Raw genomic sequence first — 17,176 nt, forward strand, 5'->3', positions numbered from 1 at the left:
TCTCAAGAAAAGAATCCGAGCATTAAGGTGATGCTTCTTGGTTGGCTACATTGTCTTAGTTAAGTAATATTTTTGTTTTTTCTTGTTATGCATTGTTTTCATGTGCCTAAATAGTGTTAGTGAAGCAAATTTTCTGTTATTTACTTATGCATTGTCTTCATGTAGAGATTCAATCTATCCTGACAAGGAAAACATTGACCCCAAAGCCAATATAGGAAAGAGATTGAAGCCACTTATAAGTAGAAGCCTGGTAGCAGATATAGTACATGACAAGAAGTTTAAGGTCCTACAACGAAATGTAGTGGACCGCTTTATTTCAGAGAACTCAGTGCCTGCAAAAGAGATACAAGGCACACTTGATTCACTTGGTGTAAGCAAAAGAGGATATTCGACTATCCAAAAGTCTGTCTCATCCATCTTTGTTAGGAAGGGTATAAAATCCAAACTTCTACCATCAACCTCAAGTGTTTGGAAAGAGAGGCTTCAGCTTAACGAGGCACAGGGAGACTATCTTGGACAGCCCTTTCATATTAAAGCAACTTACAGTGGCCATGGAGCAAACATGGCATATGATGAGTTCAACAATATTTTTATGGACCTGCGGATATTACAAAAGAGAATGGTGGAGTTTTACAACATCACATTTGAAGAGTCACGTGGGATATTACATTTTGTGTTAAAACTGGATGAGTGTGAGCTTGTTAAAGAGAAAAAGCTAGAGCGTGTTACTATTAATTTAATGAATAGAGCCCTCTCAAAGTGTCCCAGTGATGATCCTTTATATTTTAGTGTTCAATCAGAATCGAACATATGGTGGCTTGGTGCGTTTGAGGTAAGCGAGATTCTCAGGTAAGCTCAAACACATCTACTTAAGTCTCATTTATTTTGTGTTGCAGGTAAAGAAAGAAGATCATGAGATTCTATATTGGGTGTTCCATCGAACTAATATTCCGGAGGTGATTGATCGACAGACTAACCAGGGAGAGGTACTACGTCTAGATGGAAGGGGAGACTTTCAAGTTCAGTGGCATCTTGCAGGTGACCTCAAAACATTAAAGTGCATGTATAATTGTGGAATGGGTGCAATGGCAAAGTCGCCGTGTTTGTTCTGCATGGAGCCTGCAAAGGTCATGGACCCAAAGTGGTGGAGAAAAGCTCCAACACGTCACATTGAGGATCCTGCTTTTCGACCGGTTTTGAAAATACCACTTGTGAATGTCCACATTTGTACAATGCATGCCCTTTGTAGAATTGTGGAGAAATTGGTCTACTTATACATCGGGTTTGCTTGAAAGATTAAGAACTCCGCAGAACGACAAGTAGCCCTGCAGTGCTTAGAAATGGTACTGTCGGATATGGGGCTTCATGGTGGCAATGTGAAAATCCAGCGGGATGAAAAGAGATCAACTGCTGAGAAGGATGTCCCATGCAAACCATCCATCGGTGGGGTGAAGGCACGGAGGTTTTTATCTAAGCCCCAAGGTACAAGAGATCCGAAGCTAACAAAACATGGAAAAATATATAACACATCTTATGTTAGCAAGGTAGAGTATCAGAGCTGGAAAAAGCTACATATTGCAGTCAAAGACCACGAACCAACTACTCGTAACGCGAAGGCTGAGGTTTGGCGATCAATAGACATCCTATTTTTGATGTGCGACAAAGATGACTGGTCACAAGGTGATATGAACAAGTTCAAGGAAAATCTCAACCTTCTGAAAAAATCATTCAAGACAGCATGGACAGACACCCAGATTACTCACTACATGGTATTATCATGTATTTCTTTCTCTCTTATGTGCAAATATGTGACTATAAAACATTCTAACTAATCTGTTTTCATATCCAGCACATCATCTTCAATAATTTACCATATTTTATACAAAAGTATGGGAACCCGGCAATATGGAATACCCAAGGGATGGAAAAGTCTCATTACATGGCGAGAAATGCTTATTTCAGGCACACACGACATGGTGGCTCTCGAATCAAGGCTAACAGTTTGAGAGAACTATTTGAATGGTTCTATCGTAGAATCATTCATCGAATGCAGGCAAAAGAAGTCTTGGCAAATTCAGCAACAGCACAAGCCATCAGACATTTACAACAACAAAAAGTTAAAAGATCAATGGCATACAACAACTCCGGAGCTCGTGAAAGTCAACGAAGGTGGAGAGAGACAATGGTGTATGTGAATCACAAGTGGAGAAAGATACTCTGAGTGGATGACATTGTACAAAATTTATGTAATACATGATCTTATACAATTGCTACTTGAAGTGTATCAAGATTTTGAAGGTTCAATTTTGTTTTTTGGCACGTCACCCTTGTAACGAATCATGAGATGTTTGCCATACTCTAAAAGTTCATCTGGGTTTTGTCTACCAAGAGCTAGTGCCATTGCTGTGTAGGTGTAGTAATACGTTGCCCGACCACCTGTATAGCCCGGGCAGTAACCAAAACAATCTCTAGCAAACACTTTGTCCACAAGAATGACTTTATCTGCACTTTTGGGCAGCACCGGTCCACCCAAGAAGCGTGATAGTGTTTTGAATGTGTAAGTTGCTATTGAACCCTTTTGTGACATGGAATTGTGAAAAACTACTATCGGCGACTCGCAAAGCTTTGAAAGGTACTACGCTAGGTCCGCATCCCTTCCTCGATACTCTCGAGTCCGGCGCCGAAGGAAGTCATCCTTGTCAGCAATCCAAGACTGCACATACCATGTCAGAAGTGACACAAAGAGAGAGAGAGAGAGAGAGAGAGAGAGAGAGAGAGAGAGAGAGAGAGAGAGAGAGTTACCATGAAGCTCTCATCCTGCAGAAAGAGGTTTTGTTGCCACAGGTCTACAGATGTAGTTGACCCCTGACCTGAATGGTTAAACCAATCCTCCACTTCTTTGTTACTTGTTGATGGTCTTAGGCTTTGTCTTATTGCTTGGAAGGTGGCTTCATCAGGTAGTGTCTCCTTGTATTTTTCAGCTTTCTCAAAGCATCTTTGAAGGCATTCCATTGGATTGCTGGATGTTTCCATTGCCTCATCATCACTACTATCCTCTAAAACAAATCCACTCCTCTCCTCTTGGACTCTGGAAATAATAGTCAGGGAGAAATCCTCCCTTAAATAAAAGACACTTTGCACATCATGTAAGAAGATATAGGTCCTGTCTCCAATCCTGAAGTCAGGCACAGTAGGCAACATCATCTGAGCATGCTTCTCAGTGAAGTTACTGACATCCAATGGAAGTTTGATTTCTGTGGTTTTCACAGAGAGCATCTTACTTCTTTGTACTTCAATTGCCTCAACCTCAAGGTCGACTGTGTCTTCAACCTCCTCGACTTCTTGTATATGAGTTGTCTCCTCGCATTCTTCATCTGGTGCTGCATCCTGCTCCTCTAACACCTCATCAGGATTCTGCATGAGGAATCCAAACAGGCTGTTCAGGTAAATCATAAAGCCAAAGGCTTCCTGAATGAGTTTGCATTCTTTTTTATGCAAAGGGCAGGCTGAATGTCGGCAAGAAGGTGGTAATTCCCTATACTTCTTCAGTCCCTGTCCCTTTCCACCATAGTCATTTAAATGCACAAGAGTCATAGTAGGCAGAACAACCCTCCCTACCTGCACCATCACTTCAAACTTATCTCTGTAGGACTGCAAGAAATTACTGTGCTGAGCTAGCAGGTCTTCAATGTCAAACTTTGGATTAAACATAGAATGAACTAGATCAAACTTGTCCCCAGCACCACAAAATGCTGCAAAATCAAACAGCCTCTCATCAGTTGCAGCTAGGTCTTCCAGAGAAGACACATCCTCTTTGGCTTTACATTTAGTTGCACAGGGACTACTTTCTAGCACATCTGCATCATCTGAGAAGTCTATATTCCTCTTTCTTGTATTTTTCTTCAGAAGTACTGTACAGGGCACCACAGCCTTGTAGGGTGAGGGATCCTCTTGCCCTGGTGACCTCTCTGATTGATCTTCACCAATTGACTTTTCTTCAGATATGTCATGACAAAAGTCAACAGTTCTTTTGGCAGATACATTAGGCAACTGAGCCTGCAAGGGTTGAAATCCTGGCACAAGCTCTGGATCTGGTTTCAGCCTCTTCTGCCTACTGGACCTTAATCCTATTCATCAGGAAACATGACAAGTCTCTCTCTCTCTCTCTCTCTCTCCATATATATATATATATATATATATATATATATATATATATATATATATATATATATATATGTCTCTCACCAAAGCACAAACAAAAACACACATAGTCTCTCTCTCTCTCTCTCTCTCCAAAGAACACTAAAAAAATACACATAGACTCTCTCTCTCTCTCTCTCTCTCTCTCTCTCTCTCTCTCTCTCTCTCTCTCTCTCTTTGTATGTGTCTATTTGTACTAAAGGCGCGCAAGGACAAAAACGTGCTTTTTGCAACTCTCTACGCGCGCCTTAAGTGCAATTGAGGGAAAGACACGTAAAGATGTAAACGTGCCTTTTAAGAGAGTCATAACTATACTATAGGCGCGCGGAGAGAGCTGGAGCCAGTGTTTGGTTGGCTCTGCATGCCGTTAGTAACGGGGATAGAGAGGGGAGGGAGAGAGAGAGAATGTGTATATCTCTGTGTGTGTGTCTGTGTGCATGTGTGTGTGTGTCTCTGTCTATGCAAGTATGTGTTGAGGTGTGTGTGTTGAACAACAGTCTTGGTTTTTCTTTGTTTACACACACACACACACACACACACACAATTTGTACCAACTGTTGGAAATACAGAGAGAAAGAGTGAGAGATCACCTTTTGTTGGTGGGGTTTGCAGGAACTCCAAGGGAGGTGTCTCCTCCATTGCTTTTTGTGTGTCAAACTGACTCTGTCTCTCTCCCTCCCTCTCTCTCTCTCTGAGAGTAAGGAGTCCCTCTCTCTATCTCTCTCTCAATCTGTGTCTCTCCCTCTCTCTATCTCTCTCACAATCTGTTCTCTCTCTCTGTCTCTCTATCACTCTCTCTCTTTCTATGGCTCTCTCTCTCTCTCTCTCTCTCTCTCTCTCTCTCTCTCTCTATTGTTCTCTCTCTTTCTCTCTCTCAAAATCACACTTATAACGGATACACACGGCGGCGCCCCACGTGTCACTATAAATTAGAGTATAATTGCATGTTGTCACACGTGCGGTCATTATTGAGACCGTATACTTTTGTACGTCATATATAGAGGTCAAGAGAGAGAAAAACCACACCTCGTGACAAAGAGAGAGAGAGAGAGAGAGAGAGAGAGAGTGCAAGAGCCGTCGTCTGCGTCTCCGACAGCAAGCCGACCCATCGACATAACGAAGGTCTGCCTCTCCCTCTGCCTTTGCCTCTATCTCTCTATCTATGTTTCTGTCACAGTACCAAGCTCAGTCTTAACAAACAACACACACAAACAGTCACAAACACAACACACACACACACACTCACAAACACACAGACACACATATAAAACATACATACACACACACACACACACAGACACAAATATAACATACACACACACACACAAATCACAAACACACACACACACACAAATATAACTTACACACACACACACACATACCCTCTCTCTCTCTCTCTCTCTCTCTCTCTCTCTCTCTACCAAAGGCGCGCGTAGAGAGGCATAACCGGTGTGCATGTCTCTATGCGCACCGTTAGTACTGTGCATTGACCAGTGTATGTCTAAGTGTTATAGAGAGAGAGAGAGAGAGAGAGTGTGTATTTCTTTTACCTTATACTAACGGTGCGCGGAGGTGTTTGTTGAGGTAAAAACGTGCTCCACGCGCGCCTTTAGTAATGGGCTCTCTCACTCTCTCTCTCTCTCTCTCTCTCTCTCTCTCTCTAAGCTATAGAAAGGAGAGAGAGAGAGAGAGAGAGAGAGAGAGAGAGAGAGAGAGAGAGAAAGAGAGAGAGACTCTTTTTTTTGTGTACAGTGAAATGGCTAGAACAAAAGCCACTGCAAGGAAGGCAGGCAAGGGACCAGGATTAGCATCTAAAGCAAGTAGCAGATCTGCAACCCCAAAGAAAAGACCTGGAAAACCCAATAAAATTCTGAAAGGGCCAAGGATGAAAAAGTTACAAACCTGCATGGGACTTTTCAGAGAAATCAGAAAGGCACAGAAATGTGTAGATTTATGCATACCAAAGCTGCCCTTCCAGAGGATGGTGAGGTCCATATGTGAAGAAGCTACCTGGGGCACCAAAAGGTGGAAGGTGGTGGCATTAATGGCTCTACAAGAAGCAGCAGAGGACTTCCTACTGGAGTACTTCAGTGACATGACCATTGTTGCAGCCCATGCCCACAGGGTTACTATAATGGACAAAGATAGTGAGACACTGAAAAGAATAAGGTGGAGGTATGACAAACTACTGGTCCCCAATGTCTGCAAGGATAAGAAAATGAGGGAAATTTTGTTATACCCCCCGGAGCTAGTGCCATAACTCACAGTTGTAGATGTCACACATGATGTGAATACAAGGGCAAGGGCAGAGACTATTGCTCACCAAACAAAGGACATGAGGGAAGCAGAGCTTAAGGAGAAAGCAAAAGTAGCAGTGGAGTCCCAGAGGCAAACAGAATGCAATGTGACCCTGTCCATAGAGGCAAGCAATCAAGAAACTCTACTTTCAATGAAGGATGGTTTGCTTGCAGAGATACCATTTGTAGATGGAGCCAGAAAGCTAGCTCTGGAAAAAGTCTACATTAATTTATTGCAGAATCCAGATGCTCAGATTTCAGACACAATTATCTATGCTTGTCTTAAGTAAGTGTTACTATCTTGCTAGCTTTGAAAACTCAGATAATAGGTTTGCTAACTCAGGTAGAGTCTCTACAGCCTGATCAAAAGTCAACTCCCACTGCACACCCACACATAGGTGTTTCTTCTTGATCCACAAATGTCAGTGATTATTAGACAAAAGAACAGTCCATCTGGGACCTTTAGGAGTTGGTTTCTCCACTGTGCTATGCTGGAAGTTACTGTCATCATCTTTCCATATGAGAACAACCATCACTGGAGTCTCATATGCCTTGATGTTGACCAACCAGCAGTGTGGGTGTTCAATTCAATAAAAGGAACCCACCCTGAAATTAGGCTGTAAGTGTTTTGTATCAGAAAGTGTTTCTTATAGATATCCATGTAAATTTGAAGCCTCATGCTAACATCTTGACATTGCTTTGTGCAGTTGTATAAAGAGGTTGTTGCTTGCCTATGGCAAGCTATGTGGAAGGTATGAACTATACAAGGCCCCAATCAAAGATGTACCTGTCCCAAATCAAACCGATGGAAATTCTTGCGGCTGGAGATGTCTTCTCCATGCAGAATATGTCCTGCAAAGCTACTTTGCATTAAAACCTTTCATGACTAAGGTACCCATTTGGCAATCTAAAGCCTAGCTCATGGCTATAATTGAGTTGTCTTGTACTCGTCTTTTAAGTTCAATTTTGCAACATAATCTAGTTTTATTTTATGAGTCTATGCTCTATTTTAATCTCTTGCAGTTAAGCATTGTAATTAGCATTCCTTCATTATGAACGCCTCTCTCTCTAATCCCCCTCAATCCCATCAACCTGGTAACATAGCTTATGGTTAGGGCACTAGTTAATTAGCATCTTATAGTCTCCCTATTCTTTGCATGCCTAAAGCTTGATTAGCACCTTGGTGATGTTACCATATACACGTGGTAGTGATGTGTGTGAACACACTTAGGACCGCCGGGGCATTTTTTCCCTCACTAGGAGGTTTTCCCCTGTGCATTGTATATACACCCAACACTCTAGGGCTATCTTATCTTTCCATTGCACACTCTCTGTTGTGTGCCTTGAGTTTCCTTCGTCTTCTCCAAGTTGTGTGTGTTTCCCTGCAACCTTAATTCCAACAATTGGTATCATAGCAGATTGCGTCCTCCTGAGATTAGTAGCCAACAACTCCAGGATATGCCTGCTCACTTTCTCTGGATTCTATGAGCTTTGGTGAGCGTCAGCAGGTCGACAAATACTTTGGATGTGCTCATAGAGCTCAGGAGAGCACAGGCTGCTCATATTTTTGATTCAGGATCATTTTGGCCTCCGTTCCCACTACAAGCAGTGCTCCATAGGCATTTTGTCATTTTGTGCATAATTTTTTGTAGTGTCATTTTGTGCATAACACGTCCCTTACGGTCTTCTACGGGTTGTGCTATATAGCAATTGTTGTTCTCGCTTTGTTTCTCCTCTTTTTGAGTAGTTTTCACATCAGGTGCAGGCATTCACCCTGGCTGACAACAACATAGATGTGTTCAAGATGTTTGCTGCTGAGAATAGATTGGATGGGGACAATTACCCTATGTGGGCTTACATGATGCAACATGTCCTTGTGTCAAAGGGTGTTTGGAATATTTTCCAGGGCATTGATGTACGTCCTAATTCTGAGGATGTAGGTGATGTTGAGGATGTTGCAGGTGTTTGTTGTAGGGTTGTTGCTTAAACACAAGGTTCTCCCAGAAAGCTAGGAAATTAGGATGCTGGCTTTGGAGATTTTTGTCTATAAGCTTTGATGGACCCACTGTCTATCATTCCTAGTTAGGTTGATAGGGGTTAGGTGGTCGTTTCTTGTCTATAGATCGAATTCCTACTCACAGCTATTGTAGTCTTTGACTCTACTGGTTTTCGATTGCAGGTCAATCTAAAATTACTTACCCTTGTGTAACTATTTTGATTCTTATGATTTCGGGAACATTTTAACTATAAACGAACTACTCTTGGATGGACGGTGCATTTGAGGACTATCCATAGAAACTGGTTAAAGCATGGAAAGCTTCTATGAGTGACTATGAACAACATCCATAATATTCTCTACGACGTTAAAATCCTCTTCATTTTCAATGAGACTCATGGATTTTTGATATGATACAGCTCGTTGGTTTCAGACTTGAGTATTCTATTCTCATCAACTTGATGAGGCAGTAGGCCCATACTCAATGGGTGAGTATGGGCCTACTGCCGACTCACTGATTATGGTGCTTGGGTTAGGGCAGGTGGGGGTGCACACACACACACACACACACATGTCACTTTCAACTTCCTATTTTGAGAATGGATACTTGCTGATATTTAACACTACATCGATGGTAGGTATAAGTAAAAAAGGTTTTAAGTAGGACATGGATAACAACTAATAGGTTTGTTGACACCTGTAATACGTATTCAAGGCTAACGAATCTGTTTTCTTGTTTATATGGATGCAGGTGAGGACTTTATCTTTACTCATGATCTTTTTGGCTAAGTTGCTGTCCATCACCGTTGAACTTGGACTCTTTCACTTCAAGATAAGTTGTTCTTGACTATCTTATGTATGTTGGAATTAGGGTTGCAGAGAAACACACACAGCTTGGAGAAGACGAAGGAAGCTCAAGGCACACAATAGAGAGTGTGTTACTTAGTGTGCAATGGAAAGATAGATAGCCCTAGAGTGATGGGCGTATATACAATGCACGGGGGAAAAAACCTCCTAAAGAGGGAAAAAATGCCCCGGCGGTCCTAGTGTGTTCACACACATCACTACCACATGTATATGGTAACAAATCCCCCCTGGAGTGATGCGGTGAACAAGAGCTGGCACATGAGTAAAGGGAAGTGCCATGCCCTGAGGACACGATCAGTCCACAAAGGGGAGTAAGCCCAAAGCTTTGCGGAAAGCTTCAAGCTTCTCACGAGACAATGCCTTTGTGAAAAGATCTGTAAGGTTGTCCTGTGTTGGCACATAAGCCAAGCTGATCTCTCCTGCTGAGAGCCTCTCCCTGACATAGTGGTAATGCACCTCAATGTGCTTTGTGCGAGCATGAAAAACTGGGTTCCTCGCAACTGCCAATGCGCTCTGACTGTCAGTGTAGATAGTGTTGGCAGTGTCCTGTCCAACACCCAAGTCAGCCATAAGGCGTCTGAGCCATACACACTCAACCGTAGCTGTGAAGACTGCCCTGTACTCAGCCTCACAACTCGAAGTGGCCACAGTAGGTTGCTTCTTGCTCAACCATGATATACATGAAATGCCAAGCATGAAACAAAAACCACTTGTGGACACTCGCGTGTCAAAACAACCAGCCCAATCTGAGTCCGAAAAAGCATGTAAGTCTGGCGGCAATGATCCCCCCTTGGGATAAAACAAGCCAAGATGTAAAGTGCCACTAAGGTAGCGGAAAATCCTCTTGACAGCCTGCCAATGCTTAGACCCTGGGCTATGCATAAATCCGCTGACCTGCGAGACTGCAAACTGAATATCTGGCCTCGTGTTGCATACATAAATGAGGTAGCCAACAGCAGTTTGGTAAAGAGTGACATCAGCAGGATCGCCAGCATCATGTAGACTCAACTTCAAACCTGTTTCCATGGGAGTGGCAATAGGTTTGCAATCCTCAAGTCCAAACTTACATAGCAATGTCTCTATGTAACTTTTCTGACACAAGGCAATACCACCATCACACTGCTTAAACTGTATACCCAAGTAATGATGCAACAGCCCCAAATCTTTCATCTTGAAAGTAGCATTCAAATCAGCCTTAAATTCAGCAATATGTCTCTCATTTGGTCCAGTGATCAGCAAATCATCAACATAAAGAACCACAATGAGAAATACATCATCCTCACGCTTTACATACAATGTGATTTATGTTGGACTGTTACGAAAGCCTCATTTAACCAAGTGAGTGTCAGCTTTCTCATACCAAGCACGAGGAGATTGCTTCAACCCATACAAAGCCTTCTTACATTTGCACACTTTGTCCTCTTGTCCTTTTATGACAAAACCGCGAGGCTACGTTACATAAACTTCCTCAAATATGTCACCATTCAAGAAAGCAATAACAATGTCTGATTGATGTACATCCCAACCAAAATGAGCTGCCAATGCACATAGAAAACGTACAGTAGTCATACGACAAGTGGGAGCAAAAGTCTCTTCATAATCTATGCCTTTTTGTTGTGCATAACCCTTTGCAACAAGTCGAGCCTTATGGCGATCGATCTCACCATCCGGCTTGCGTTTCAACTTGTAAACCTACTTTGTACCAATGGCCTTTTTGCCAGGAGGCAAATCACATAAAGTCCATGTGTCATTCTCTATAAGTGCATCATATTCTGATTTCATGGCAGCAATCCAATTTTCTGAATTCTGTGCTTCATCAAAAGACAGAGGCTCCTCAACATCATGTAAACTAGACACAACCAAAGCATAACAATCTGATGCATAAGATGCATGGCGAGAGCCTGAACGAGTACGACTAGATAAAGGTGCATCCAATTTACTATCATGCAAAGTGTGCACCAGCCATTTTGGCATACCTCTAGCCTGCTCATTTTCAGCCCTTTCCTCATCAAGTACATCATGTACATCTGCATCAATAATAGGTTGTTCTAAAACATTTTTAGAAACCCCCATAGGCTGTACATTTGCCTCATTGGAACTTACATTCGTATTTCCACCACTGAAAAGAGGCAACAAAGTGTCATAAATGTCCTGTGAGCTTACATTACTGTCTCTAGTACATGACAGCAAGGGCTGAACAGAGTCTTCCACAAACACTACATCCCGTTAAACCAGAATACGTTTTGTTTCTGGATGATACAACCTGTAACCTTTGCTTTTAGCACTATAACCAACAAAAATACATTTGACAACCTTATCATCCAATTTTCTGCGCTGCACTTGTGGCACCAAAGCATATGCCAAACAACCAAAAACACGCATGTGCTCAATAGAAGGCTTTCTATCATGACATGCTTCATATGGAGTAATAGACTGCAAAGCTTTCGTAGGACACCTGTTAAGTACATAAGTGGCACACATGATGGCCTCGAGCCAAAAAGAATGCGGCAAAGCTTGACTTTTGACCATACATCGTGCCATTTCCGTTAGTGACCTGTTTTTCCTCTCAGCAACACCATTTTGCTGAGGTGTATAAGGCACTGTACATTGGTGTTTTATCCCACGACTAGCCAGAAATGCATTAAATTCATGAGACATATACTCCCCCCCTCGATCGGAACGGAGGGTGCCCATAGTACATTTTGAGACATTTTCAGCCATAGCCAAAAATTGTTTGAAGCACATAAAAACTTCGGACTTCGCTTTAAGCGGAAATACCCATGCATGCCTGGAGTAATCATCAATGAAAGTCACGAAGTACAGGTAATTGCCCAAGGACGGAGTTTGCATGGGCCCACAAACATCACTATGCACAAGCTGCAACGTGCATGTGGCCCTAACTGAACCATCCTTTGGAAACTTAGAACGCTGCATTTTACCCAGAATACAGCCTTCACAAACATGTTTGACAGGTGCTTCAAGAGGCGGCAAAGAAGCAACCATATCAGATTTCTGCAAACGCAGCAAACTTGCAAAATTCAGATGACCAAAACGTGCATGCCAAAGTTTTGCATCTGAAATAGCCCTTGAATCTGCAACAGCATTTGCAAAATTTTGTCCACACTTGTCATACAAAGTGAGCTTATACAGCCCACGACACAAAAGCCCAGATGCAACAATTTCATCACCAAAACTGAGATCATGAACTGTACATCTGTCATCCACAAATTTGACTACAAGTCCAAGTCTAGCAAGTGCGGATACAGACAAGAGATTCTTTCTGATCCCAGGTACATAAAGTGCATCAACAAGTGTGAAGGAACTGCCATTAGCAGCAGTGAGCACAATCTTTCCAACTCCCTGAATTGGATAAGAGGCGTTGTTGGCACAAGTGACTGAATTCCCATGAGGGACAGACTCAAGAGAGGTAAACAATTCACGATGTGAGGTAATGTGCTTTGTAGCACCACTGTCGAAATACCACACATGTGAATCTGCAGCAACTGACAAGCATGCATCATGGACAGCAGGATTGTAAGTGCACTCTGCGCTAAAAGCCCATTCTGCATCAACATCAGCATCACAATCTCCTTTCACAGAAGACTCAACAATGGCTGCATTTGTAGTGGAACCAGCATTTGCAGTGGAACCACCCTCTTTCTTCTTAGCCTCTTTGGCCTTCAACTTAGGACACGACTTGATCAAGTGATCATTGGCTTTACAATAATGGCAACACATCTTCTTTTTGCCCTTATCACCAGAATTGCCAGACGAAGTGCTGCCAGCAGAAGCATTAGGAACAGAATTTTTGCCACTCGCAGCAGAACCATAAGAAGTGGCTGCATTACTGTTACCACCCTTTCTTTGAGAAGCAATAAAAGCCTGTTCAACTGCACGCTGCCTAGTCCTGTTTTTTCTAGAAAGTGACTCTTGCAACAGCAATGTGCATAATGCATCAAACTTGACAACTTCAGGATTTCCTTGGGTCATGAGTCTCCAAGTACTAGCAAAAGTCTGGTAGGAATCTGGTAAGGCATCAAGAACAGTCTGCACAAGGGAACTGTCCGAAATGACTTCACCTGCAGAAATGAGTTGCTCATTGATATCCTTGACACTAGCAAGGAAAGTGTCCATATCATCTTCCTCATGCATAATCTTCGACTCTAGCTCTTTACGCAGCAAAGCAATTTTAGCCTCATTGCGGCTTGCATAAAGACCTGCTAGAATATCCCAAGCCTGTTTTGCAGATTTTGCTGAGCGGATGTGAGGAATAACGGTGCGCTTCACAGACAACGCAATCAATGCATGAGCCTGCGCATCCTTAACATCCCAACGAGCTTGTTCTGCCATAGGCAAAACAACTCTAACAGCTGCAATCCTTGCAGCAAGACCTGCAACATCCTCAACATCGCCTACATCTTCAGAACCAGGACGTACATCAATGCCCTGCACAATGTTCCAGACACCTTTTGACACAAGAACATGTTGTTGCATCATATAAGCCCACATAGGGTAGTTGTCCCCATCCAACCTGTCCTCAGCAGCAAACATCTTGAACACATCTATGTTGTTGTTGTCAGCCATGGTAAATGCTGCACCTGATGTGAAAACTGCCCGAAAATAGGAGAAATGGAGCGGGAACAACTTGTGCTATATAGCACAAACCGTAGAAGACTATAAGGCACCTGTTATGCAGAAAACGGCACTGACAGAAAATCTACACAAAATGACGAAATAGCCTGTGCAGTACTGCCCGTAGTGGAAACGGAGGCCGAAATGAGCCCAAATCAAAATTCTGAGCTGACCAAGCTCTTCGAGCTATCCCAAAATATTTGTCGACCTGCGAACGCTCGCCAAAGCTCACTGAAATCGGAGAAAGTGAGTAGGCGTGTGCTGGAGCAGCTGGCGACTAAGCCCGGGAGGACGTGACCTGCTCTGATACCAATTGTTGGAATTAGGGTTGCAGAGAAACACACACAGCTTGGAGAAGACGAAGGAAGCTCAAGGCACACAATAGAGAGTGTGTTACTTAGTGTGCAATGGAAAGATAGATAGCCCTAGAGTGATGGGCGTATATACAATGCACGGGGGAAAAAACCTCCTAAAGAGGGAAAAAATGCCCCGGCGGTCCTAGTGTGTTCACACACATCACTACCACATGTATATGGTAACAATGTATAAAACACTAGAATGATACCTCATTATCACTCATTATCACTATGATGTACAAAAATGAATAAAAGACTAAGCTAGTCATTGTCCTTTGTCTAAAGCTAGCTATCTTTTGAATTGTTTATGTTCTTTTGTATATAAGTATAAGTCTAAAAATAGCAAACAAACACACACACACACACACACACACACACACACAATGACCTGTGCATGAAAACGCTATCTCTCTAGGCTACAATATTCGGTATGCAATAGCACTCTCACTCTCTCTCTCTCTCTCTCTCTCTCTCTCTCTCTCTCTCTCGGGATAGTTTCCCACGACGTTAAAATACTCTTCTTTTCCTTCTCTCTCTCTCTCTCTCTCTCTCTCTCTCTCCCTCCCCGCCCCCCTTCCGACTATATGGATACTGTTGGGAGCTCTCCATAGTTAGCTTTATTCGCTTGCCTTTGCACTCCAAAATTAGCTTAGATTAACTTTACAATTTGACAAAATTAGCTTAACAATTTTCCCCTCAAATCAACGGATGCCAAGTGACATGCCTCCCCTTCCATTATTTCAAAAATTGATATTACACAATAAAGGTGATGATGCCCTTACTCATTGTTTTTCCTATAGGTTCTAACCTCTAGGTAGGTAGGCCTTGTGATTTTATCACTTGTTTGGTCGAAAGATGGAATGTTATTGAACAATTATACCATTTACACGAGTAAAAGGGGTCGACTGTTTTTAATTTAAAATGCATTAGTTTTAAGATGCTTCGAAGATTCCTCCAATCCGCTTCTCGCTTGCTACCCTCATCCTCACCCTCGCCCCTACATCAGACCTCTGGTATCCGTGCCTCTGTTCCACTGCCCTTGATGCTGTGTGCTCACTCCATTGTGTGCGTGTCGATGCCATCGAACGTGCCACCACCAATCTCGCATGTGTCCATGGGAGGCCCATGTCCTGCTGCTTGCCCATCGCAACGCCACTTGCATAGATGCACCCCCTCTCCCTTCTTAAAGTTGCTCCAATGACTTCTCACCTATGACCTATGAGTCATCTGTTCGCTGTGCCTCATGCCCTCTTCACCCTTGACCACTTGCCAATAACCCCACAATACGATATTTTGAAGTTCCCAAATGCAAGAGCATTTGTAGAACATTCTACACACCTTTTGACAGGCTTTGGTTGTATCCAGGTTTTGCTTCTGCGTTGTTAGCCTCTCAAATTGTGGTGCCACACGAGAGAGAGAGAGAGAAAGAGAGAGACGAGTTGCATGCAGCATGAGTGGCGGTCAATTGCATGCAAACGGTGAGAAAAAGAATCACCCGATTACATATGATAAAGACGGAATCTATGTAGATTCCCTCTATATAGGGGTTAAAAATCAATCGTGGGTGGGATCATTTACCTTAACATCATTCTTGGCGCCATGGAAAACTCTGCGTTTGAACTAAATTAAGCACTGCCCCCCTCCCAGGCTGTTGCTGGGGTATTCACTATGCAAAGAAAATGATCCACGCTGTACTGGTGTTGAACACGCTAGGCAAACCCCGCCTAGCCAAGTTCTACTACCCACTGGTAAGCGTCCCTCACTGGGTCTCTTCCCTTTTCTTTTCTGGGATCGGCATTGCCAGATTTGCAGTCTTTACACGGTAAGCGTTATATCAGTTTTTGTGATTACAAGCTTTTGCTCGGTTTTCTGTGTTTGTAGCGTGCAGAGAAGCAGCAGGACATCATTCGAAGTGTCTACAAAGGTCTTTTTTTGTTCTGCAATGCATTTCTGAAAAGCAGGTGCTTAGCTTGCTTGCACCAGCAAGCTTGGAACCATGTGTTCATATCGCAAGCTAGAATATGGTTTAGTGGATCTCATCTTTGGCTTCCTATTGATCTAAAACGGTTGTTAATAGTTTCATTCGCATAAAAGTTCACCTGGGTTTCTTTTTGCTGCTATAATATCTTGTTTTGATGGCGGGCTGTGCTTTAAATCATCAATTTCCAGTTCTCGATCACACTCAAATGGCAAGGGGAGGTTCGGGGAGAGTTGGGGGTGGGGGTGAGGTGGGTCTCTAGCTTTCCAAGAAGAAGCTTTTGGATCATAGTCAAGTAAATGGACCATAGTTATTTCTGGACATCAAACTAACCAGTGTGACTATATAGGCATATTTGGGGGGGGGGGGGGGGGGGGGGGGGGAAGGGGTGTCTTTTTGAAACGAGCTAGCACCACGTGCCAAGGGAAAAGAACAGACTGAACAAACTTTGGACGCTTCAAAACAACTGAACTGCAAGAGATACACTGCATGTGAGACACGGAGGGTTGGGGGGGGGGGGGAGGAGAAAAGGGGTGTGTCTGTAACGAGATAGCACCACGTGCCAAGGGAAAAGAACAGATTGAACAAGCTTTAGACGCTTCAAAACAATTGAACTGAAAGAGATACACTGCATGCGAGACACGGAGTGGCGGAGTTCCACCCAAGAGAGCATTGGCCCCGAACTGTGGCACCCCTTGCGGTATTTCTTTATATTGCTTCAACTCAGTATAACAACGACAACATAGCTGTGCATCTCCCGCGGGAAGGATCCCACAAAGCGAGTCTGTAGTTCATATTTAAAGGCCCTTGGGCATCAAAAGCAGTTTACATGAAAAGCATCATCTTCAAA

The 17,176-nt window shown here is 43.1% G+C and overlaps 1 protein-coding gene across 1 annotated transcript in view; it reads left to right on the top strand.

The window, feature by feature from the left end:
• Positions 1 to 15,909: 15,909 nt before the first annotated feature.
• The window catches only part of LOC147461294 (Clathrin adaptor complex small chain family protein), a 36,808-nt gene continuing 35,541 nt past the window's right edge, over positions 15,910 to 17,176 (top strand). Inside the window, exons 1-2 of the mRNA XM_086508870.1 lie at positions 15,910 to 16,096; positions 16,230 to 16,272. Coding sequence (XP_086364996.1) covers positions 16,028 to 16,096; positions 16,230 to 16,272 — 112 coding nt within the window. The 5' untranslated portion in view covers positions 15,910 to 16,027. The remainder of the gene's footprint in view (positions 16,097 to 16,229; positions 16,273 to 17,176) is intronic.

The sequence above is a fragment of the Adiantum capillus-veneris genome, chromosome 3 (assembly GCF_014529385.1).
Source record: "Adiantum capillus-veneris isolate H3 chromosome 3, ASM1452938v2, whole genome shotgun sequence".
NCBI lineage: Eukaryota > Viridiplantae > Streptophyta > Polypodiopsida > Polypodiales > Pteridaceae > Adiantum > Adiantum capillus-veneris.